At 38.9% G+C, this 9,677-nt stretch overlaps 1 protein-coding gene across 1 annotated transcript in view; it reads left to right on the forward strand.

The window, feature by feature from the left end:
* The window catches only part of PCSK5 (proprotein convertase subtilisin/kexin type 5), a 513,187-nt gene extending 504,336 nt beyond the window's left edge, over nucleotides 1–8,851 (forward strand). The window contains exon 38 of the mRNA XM_040256508.1: nucleotides 5,869–8,851. Within this exon, the coding sequence (XP_040112442.1) occupies nucleotides 5,869–6,269 (401 nt within the window). The 3' untranslated portion in view covers nucleotides 6,270–8,851. The remainder of the gene's footprint in view (nucleotides 1–5,868) is intronic.
* Nucleotides 8,852–9,677: the final 826 nt, after the last annotated feature.

Here is a 9,677-nt window from a genome sequence, read left to right on the forward strand (position 1 = left end):
CAGAACCAGAGGAAGGACATGTCCCCAGGATTCTCACAGGAGCATGAGGGAGAGAGGGATGGGACGTTTCAAAGGATCAATAGAACTACCTGTTTTTCTAATGACTTTTTAAATATATTTTTAATTGAAGTATAGTTGATTTATAATGTTAGTTTATGGTGCACAGCAAAGTGATTCAGTTATATATATGCGTGTCTGCATGCTCAGTTGCTTCAGTCATATCCAACTCTTTGCGACCCCATGGACTGTAGCCCACCAGACTCCTCTGTCCATGGAATTTTCCAGGCAAGAATACTAGAACAGGTTACCATGCCCTCCTCCAGGAGATCATTCTGACCCAGGGATTGAACCCATGTCTCCTGCATCGAAGGCAGATTCTTTACCACTGAGCCATGGGGGAAGATATATGTTATATATATATATATATATATATTTATATATAATAGTCTTTCATATTTTTCCAGTATGGCTTATTATAAGATAAAGCTACCTTTTTATTGAGTGCTTACTATATGTCTAGTATATTTGGAACTTTATGTCCACTATTTAAGTAGATATTATCAATCCCATTTTACTGATGAAAAGACTTGGTTCAAAGGGTTTGATTAGTGTGCCCAAGTGTTTCCCTGGTGGCTCCGACAATAAAGAATATGTCTGCAATGAAGGAGATCTCGGTTTGATCCCTGGGTAGAGAAGATCCCCCTAAAGGAGGGAATGGCAACCCACCCCAGTAGTCTTGCCTGGAGAATTCTGTGGACAGAGGAGTCCATACCAATGTTAAGAGGCTCAAGTGAAATTAGAATATGGATCATTTGGACTCAAAGCCAGCATTCTCTCCACTCCTGTGCTGCCTCCCAGATTCAAACTCAAGCAGGTCTAAAGTTTCATCTTTATAAATTTATAAACTTTATTCTTTTTTTTTTTTTTGGTTGTTCCTTTCTTAGGAAAAAAGGAAAAGAATCACCTATCACAGAAACTGATGCCAATATTATCTTGATTCTGTTGAAAAATCATTCTGTGGAAGTCACTTCAAATCCAGGGCTCCCAGTAGAGACTTAAGACATTTTATAAATGAGTTTTTATTGAAGGCTTTCTTACAAAACCCAATTTACCAATTCCAACCCCCCAACTGTCTCCCCACCCCAACCCCACTTGTATAGATACTTGGTTCTCATTGGCTACAAGCTTAGAAAGGCCCCAAATGGAGTGATAGCGTCTAAAAAGAAAAATATAAATTCTTATTTAATTGGAGGCTAATTACTTTACAATATTGCAGTGGTTTTTACCATACATTGACATGAATCAGCCATGGGTGTACATATGTTCCCCATCCTGAACCACCCCACAACCTTCCTCCCCATCCCAGTGCACCAACCCTGAGCACCCTGTCTCATGCATCAAACCTGGACTGGTGATCTGTTTCACATATGATAATATACATGTTGCTAATATACATGTTGCAATGCTATTCTCTCAGATCATCGCACCCTCTCCCTCTCCCACAGAGTCCAAAAGACTGTTCTATACCTCTGTGTCTCTTTTGATGTCTCGCATATAGGGTTATTGTTACCATCTTTCTAAATTCCATATATATGCGTTAGTATACTGTATTGGTGTTTTTCTTTCTGGCTTACTTCACTCTGTATAATAGGCTCCAGTTTCATCCACTTCATTAGAACTGATTCAAATGTATTATTTTTAATGGCTGAGTAATATTCCATTGTGTATATGTTCCACAGCTTTCTTATCCATTCATCTGCTGATGGACATCTAGGTTGCTTCCATGTCCTGGCTATTATAAACAGTGCTGCGATGAACTTTGGGGTACACGTGTCTCTTTCAGTTCTGGTTTCCTGGGTGTGTATGCCCAGCAGTGGGATTGCTGCATCATAAGGCAGTTCTATTTGCAATTTTTTAAGGAACCTCCACACTGTTCTCCATAGTGGCTGTACTAGTTTGCATTCCCACCAACAGTGTAGGAGGGTTCCCTTTTCTCCACACCCTCTCCAGCATTTATTGTTTGTAGATTTTTGGATCTCAGCCATTCTGACCAACGTGAGATGGTACCTCATTGTGATTTTGATTTGCATTTCTCTGATAATGAGTGATGTTGAGCATCTTTTCATGTGTTTGTTAGCCATCCGTATGTCTTCTTTGGAGAAATGTCTATTTAGTTCTTTGGCCCATTGTTTGATTGGGTCATTTATTTTTCTGGAATTGAGCTGCAGGAGTTACTTCTATATTGTTGAGATTAATTCTTTGTCAGTTGCTCCATTTGCTATTATTTTCTTTTTTTTAATTTTAATTTTTACTTTATTTTGCTTTACAATACTGTATTGGTTTTGCCATACATTGACATGAATCAGCCACGGGTGTACATGAGTTTCCAATCCTGAACCTCCCTCCCACCTCCCACCCCATATCATCTCTCTGGATCATCCCTGTGCACCAGCCCCAAGCATCCTGTATCCTGTATCAAACATAGACTGGCGATTCGTTTCTTACCTGATAGTATACATGTTTCAATGCCATTCTCCCAAATCATCCCACCCTCTCCCACAGAGTCTAAAAGTCCGTTCTATACATCTGTGTCTCTTTTGCTGTCTCACATAGAGGGTTATCATTACCATCTTTCTAAATTCCATATATATGTGTTAGTATACTGTATTGGTGTTTTTCTTTCTGGCTTACTTCACTCTGTATAATCGGCTCCAGTTTCATCCATCTCATTAGAACTGATTCAAATGTATTCTTTCTAATGGCTGAGTAATACTCCATTGTATATATGTACCACAGCTTTCTTATCCATTCATCTGCTGATGGACATCTAGGTTGCTTCCATGTCCTGGCTATTATAAACAGTGCTGCGATGAACATTGGGATACACTTGTCTCTTTCAATTCTGGTTTCCTGGGTGTGTATGCCCAGCAGTGGGGTTGCAAAAGCTGTCTTTTCGCTTTGCTTATAGTTTTCTTCATTGTGCAAAAGCTTTTAAGTTTAATTAGGTCCCATTTGTTTATTTTTGCTTTTATTTCCATTACTCTGAGAGGTGGGTCATAGAGGATCCTGCTGTGATTTATGTCAGAGAGTGTTTTGCCTGTGTTTTCCTCTAGGAGTTTTATAATTTCTGGTATTATGTTTAGATCTTTAATCCATTTTAAGTTTATTTTTGTGTATGATGTTAGAAAGTGTTCTAGTTTCATTCTTTTACAAGTGGTTGACCAGTTTTCCCAGCACCACTTGTTAAAGAGATTGTGTTTAATCCACTGTATATTCTTGCCTCCTTTGTTGAAGATAAGGTGTCCTTGGGTGCATGGATTTATCTCTGGGCTTTCTATTTTGTTCCATTGATCTATATTTCTGTCTTTGTGCCAGTACCACACTGCCTTGATGATTGTAGCTTTGTAGTATAGCCTCAAGTCAGGCAGGTTGATTCCTCCAGTTCCATTCTTCTAAAAAGAAAAATATAAATTCTTAAAACATTCTATAGTGCAAAAGCATATCATTTCTTTGGGGTTCAGCTACATCATGGCTTGACCAAAAAAAAGAGACATTATATTTATGGGAGCCTGTCCATTTATTAAAAAAGTAAATCCCAGACCCCAAACCACTACTAGACTTTTCTGTTTTATTTTTTATCAACCTTTTCACTTACTTCTAAATATCCTCTTTCCAAAAACTAATTATTTCCTTTCAGCAATCCTGCCTCCGTGAGCAGCTGGTTTCCCCAGCTATTCACACACATCCACATGCCTAATATTCATGCTGTGTCAGCTAAGAATAATAACCCTCATTACATTGATGGCTTTAAATGAAACCAGAAGTGTGTGCATGTTGGATGTAGAGTTTCAGCAAGCTTTTTACAACTAAGAATTACTTATTCAGCTTTCCTGGGCTTTCTGTAGCTCTTGAAGATTAAATACTCAAAAGACTAAATACTCTTGATTACCTGCTCATTCTTTACTGAGACACTCTGCTCCTTCAAAGAAGAACCCATATCACAGAGGCTGACCCTAACTCTCCAAACCTAAGACTGGAGGATAGTAAGACAGGCTTGCATATGATGCCCTATTAATTGAAACAACCTCACAAGGTCTTTTATTGAGTCTCCTATCTCAGCGTTTATCACAAAGTACCACATACAGAGGGCTTCCCAGGTGGCTCCAGTGGTAAAGAATCCGCTTGCCAGTGCAGGAGACACAAGAGACATGGACTCAGTCCCTAGGTCAGGAAGATCCCCTGGAGGAGGGCATGGTAACCCACTCCAGGATTCTTGCCTGGAGAATGCCATGGACACAAGAGCTTGGCAGGCTATGATCCATAAGGTCACAAAGCCAAACACGACTTAGCATGCACACATCACACACAGATTGCAGTCCTTATTGCTTATCCTTCCCTCTAGTGCTTTAATATTTCCTCCAGTGGAAAAATTCTGTTCTAGTATATTAATGACAAAAGTAGTCATGATAGTATTGTTACTTTAGGAGATGAAATTCTATTTGATGGGCAAAATCCCACAAGGATGAAAGTTAGGATAACAAAAAAAAACTTGTTTATCACTAACAAAAAGAGAAGGAAAGAAACACATAGTGGTGATGAATCATACCAAATTGGCTAATATATATTAAGCAAAAGTAATTAACCCTAAAATAATTGCCACAGTATTATATTCATTAGGCTAGTGTACATAATGTACCTAGAATCTCATAAAACATCCTGAGGGCAGAACTAGTTGGTTCAAAAAATATTTATGGAAAATGTACTGTTGTATTTCAACTTGTACATCCAGTAAAGCCTGCTAGTTTTTCTTTCTAGTTCTTTCATACTCTCACACTCCCATTTGGTGGGTTAAAGAATAGAAAAAAAAATTAGGTAAATCATACCACCTGAATAAATGAGTGAAAATGAGCTCATCACTGAGTTATGAAACTGTTTTGTTTGCTGCATGTTCTCAATTAAGTCATCAAAACCAAGAATGATGAATGAGAGAGACAGAGCTCTCAGCTTCAGAAATCTTAGTTATAATAGAAGAAATCTATCTCTCAATTTGGCAGTCAGAATTTAAAGATGAGGGAAAAAAAGAATTTAAAGATGGTAGTTTTCTTCCTGCCAGATAAGGTCCACAGGATGTCAGAAAGTAAAACAACAACAACAAAAAATACATTGCCGGTGTTTTGCCCTACTGTCTCCAGACAGTAGCCTAAAGTAAGGATTCCTGGGTTTGAATTCTGATCACTCCACAAACGACTCCTAACCTCTGATGATGTGATAATTCACTTTCTCTCTATGGGTCTCAGTTTCCTCAGCTATCAGGCAACAGAAAGACCTGTGATTTCTATGGCCCCACACAGGAATGAGTCAATGCTTTTATAAATAATCTGTTCCTGTCTTTGAATGATGGGACAATCCTGTTGAATCAGGTTTAAATGTAAACCTGATTTAAAGCTGGAGGAAAGACTCAGTCTTAGAAAAAGCTAAAGTTGAAACAGAAATAGAGCATTTTACAATAACTGAAACCTGGTCCAGAATGGAATATTTCTCTCAAGAAGGAAATAGAAGAATCGATTTGGTAAGGTTGGACACTTGAGGTATGGGTATGATGGGGGACTCCCTTTGGTCCTCAGACTGACCTTCACCCTAGAAGAGTTTGTTGGTATCATCTGGGATAGGCTGAAACTCTCCTGGAGTACACACAGCAATTCTATAGAGGGATATGCTCTCTAAGGAAATCAAAGACAGTGGTTCTACTATTTTAGATTCAAAAGATAAAGGTGAAACCCTTTACTTCAGAAACTAATTTTCACCATTCCATTTCTTCTCTTCCACTCTTCCCCTCTGTCCTCTTCCTTTGGGATCATCTTCCAACAGATGAGTGTATCCTTCGAGCAAGTGAGGTTGAGCCTGCAGGTGAGCATTCCAAGACAGCCCTGTTGATCACTTCCTCCATTATGCTGGTGCTTCTGCTCGGGGCAGCTGTGATTGTCTGGAGGAAATCTCGGAGCAGAGCCAAGTCAACAGAAAAAGCCGGCTATGCAAAGCTGGCTGAACCCAGCATGTCTTACTCCTCCAATAAGAGCAGCCACCGTGAGAGCTTTGAAGAGGATCAAGTGATTGAGTATAGAGACCGGGACTATGATGAGGATGATGATGATGACATTGTCTACATGGGCCAAGACGGTACTGTCTACCGGAAATTTAAGTATGGGCTGCTGGATGATGACAATGAAGATGACCTGGAATACGATGATGAGAGCTACTCCTACCAGTAAACAGAGGCCACACACACCCCACCACATTCCATGGGCATGCCTATGAGCATTACAGTGCTGGATTTCATCCCGACATACCAGGCTGACGTGAGGGTGCTTGTCTTCTTAACCAAGAGTCCAACTAGAGTATATGAGAATGCTGAAATATTTTGTTCTTCTTTTGGATGGTTAAACTCAATTAACCGTAATTACTCAACCATGACTGAGGGACAAGGATAAAATTCGGAGTAATTGTTCTCAAAACGATATCTCAAGACAAAACATAAGAAGTTTTAAAAAAAAATAGTGAAACTTTTGTGCAAACTGATTAAAAAAAAGAAATAGACCTATAGCAATTCTGTTTCTCAGCTGCATTGTAGAGATATTTGCTACCTTTTCGATTTCTGATATTTCTGTAATTAATTTGGGGGGATGAGGAGACAAAAGAACTGTTTGTCTCAGGGGATTTTCCTCTCCTTTTAGTTCTCTTGGGGCAGAGATTTGTTCCTTAAGGGACCACTAAAGAAAGTTCTCCTCCACATGCCATTTATACCAATTACTCCAGCTCACCCCTGAGTCATAGAGGCCACCTCTGCTCAGGCTGATCAGCATCTATTTATAGACAGGAGGAAAGACATGAGAGGTTGCTTCAGAGCCAAGGAAGCATGTGTCCTCCATGCCCTGGTTCCTCTGCAGCAGTCCATAGTCATGATGATTCTAGAGCAAGCTCAGGCGGGAAATTGGTGGCAGCAAGCCCAGGAGGAAAGACAGCACTGTTTCTAAGAATGTCAGTCTTACACTCTCATGATTTTTCTAAGGGTGTTTCTGGTTAGAAACATCAGCTAAAACATCAAGTAATAAAAGAAAATTGGTAATGTTAACCTAACATAAAATGCTATAAAATGACAAAAACTTCACATACTCTTTTAAAAAAAAGACTTTAGCTCCTAAATTAAAGAGCTTTTATGAACAGCCCATCACAGAACTGTGGGCTCTTCACAGAAAAAGTTAGGATGGAGTTTAACATGAAAATTCTCAACATCCTGCTCACCAGCTTAATCCAGCTGCTGATCAGCCTTCCAACACTCTTCATCTCTATGATTTTTGTTTCTAGACACCCTAGGCATCCCTTTTTCCATCCTCCTGTTCAGTACACTCTTGGATTTGTACACACAGGACAGTTTTTCTGCAGGCAATTCAGAGAAGAGCTCCTGCTAAGTGAAATTAAGTAAGCAGAGTTTTATGGATTTCCTTGTCAAAACAGAAGTGATAGGCAGTCTTGGGGGTGAACCACCAGAAAGAGATATTCTCAGATAATGAGGACAATCACACAAAAAAATAAATGTATTTCACACTATGTACTAGGTACCGAGCTAGATAATTCCTTTTAAAAACTCACCCCATTTAATATCACTGTAACTTCTTGAGGTTGGTATCATTATTATTCTTTTTTTTAATGGGAAAGCCAAAGCTTATGAAAAGTTAAATAGCCCAAGGTCACAGAAAGCTTATCAAGATTTAAGAAAAAAAGGATGACTCTAAAGAGTGTGTTCCTAAAAACTATGCTACATTGACACGAAGTAGAAAAAGAAGCATCCTAAATCTAATAAAGGCCTATCTAACTTTATGATATGGCAATGCTATTATCTTTCCTGAATGTGTACATTTTCTTTAAAAAAAAAAAACATATCACTGACACAGGAAATCTTTGTAAAGAAGTCTTCGGTTTACTGAAGGCCTCTGTGTTTCTTTAAGTGAAAGCTCTTAAAACAAAGATTGGCAAACTTTCTCTGCAAAGAGCCAGATAGTAAATACTTTAGGCTTTGCACAACTATCAGCTCTGCCATTGTGGCATGCATGCAGCCAACCCACAACAAATGGGTGGGCTGTGCTCCAAGAAATCTTTATTTATGGACACTGAAATTTGGATTTAAGATAATTTTCACATATCATAAAATAGTATTCTTCTTTTGATTTTTTTCCTCAATCACTTAAAAATGTGAAAAGCCATTCTTGTCTCAAGGCAGTACAGAAACAGGTGATGGGCTAGATTTGGTCAAGAGATTGTAATCTGCTGACAGAAATTCCTAAGAGACCATGTATATCACAGACACATATGATATGCTCCAAAAAATTTTGATCATTTAAAATCACCCCCTGAAAACCTATTTGAACCCTTTATAGATCCTTTCCCAAACCTTAGAAACAAATAGAAATACATGTAAGATAGCCATCTCATCATGGAGAATGAAACAGCAATCCACTCCAGTATTCTTGCCCAGGAAATCTCATGGACAGAGGAACCTGGTGGACTACAGTCAGTGGGGTTGCAAAGAGTCAGACACGACTGAGTGACTGAGCATGCATGCACCAGCCATTTCATCAATGGAAGAATTCTTCATCTCTTGTTGTGTAATTGGAGTGTAGCCTATGGAAATAAGTAATTTTGTTTATACTGTGATGTGCATCTTCCCTGATAATTCAAAACTCTGATAAACTGAGTCTGACATTTCTTTGTATAGCCTGGAAATTGTTTTCCAAGAAAATTCTGTCTTTAGGATACACAATTAAGCATTAAATGAGGTCAAGATGACCTTGAAAACTAAGAAAAGTTGTGTCATTACTCCACGTGATCCTAAAAAGAAGCCTCAAACTGTATATGGGTACTTTGACATCTTTCCTTCTTTGTTCACAGGTAGGCCATATTATTCTCAGACTTTTTCTGAATATTCCACTAACAACTATCTAAAGAGATAAATATGTGGTTGGAAAACAAAGTCACCTTTTGGTTTTCTGTTTGCTAATAACTGAAATATTGAGAATCTTCATAGACTGGAAATACACCAAGAGGCTGGGCAAGAGCTTGGAAAGTTCTAGTTTATAGAAAGTAATTTTAAAATCAAAACCAGATAATGCTATAGCAGCTAGCTTATTAATAAATTACCTCTGAGATCAGTCCTGGGTGTTCATTGGAAGGACTGATGTTGAAGCTGAAATTCCAATAATTTGGCCACCTAATGCGAAGAGCTGACTCATTTCAAAAGACCCTGATGCTGGGAAAGATTGAGGGCAGTAGGAGAAGGGCACAACAGAGGATGAGATGGTTGGATGGCATCACCGACTCAATGGACATGGGTTTGGGTGGACTCTGGGAGTTGGTGATGGACAGGGAGGCCTGGCGTGCTGCGGTTCATGGGGTCACAAAGAGTCGGACACGACTGAGCAACTGAACTGAACTGACTTTTTATGTGATTAGTGTTATGCTTTACCAAGTAAGAGTACAAAGCAATGAAAGTGCTTCTTTTCCCTCCCTTTTATCTTTCTACTTCCAATGACTGAGTTAGTCATATCAATGATAAACCTTCTTAAAAATCAAATCCAATCTGTCAGTCCCATCATCACTGGCTCAGTTAGGCTCTTAGTTTCTCT

Source organism: Oryx dammah, unplaced genomic scaffold, assembly GCF_014754425.2.
Source record: "Oryx dammah isolate SB20612 unplaced genomic scaffold, SCBI_Odam_1.1 HiC_scaffold_1, whole genome shotgun sequence".
In the NCBI taxonomy this organism is placed as follows: domain Eukaryota; kingdom Metazoa; phylum Chordata; class Mammalia; order Artiodactyla; family Bovidae; genus Oryx; species Oryx dammah.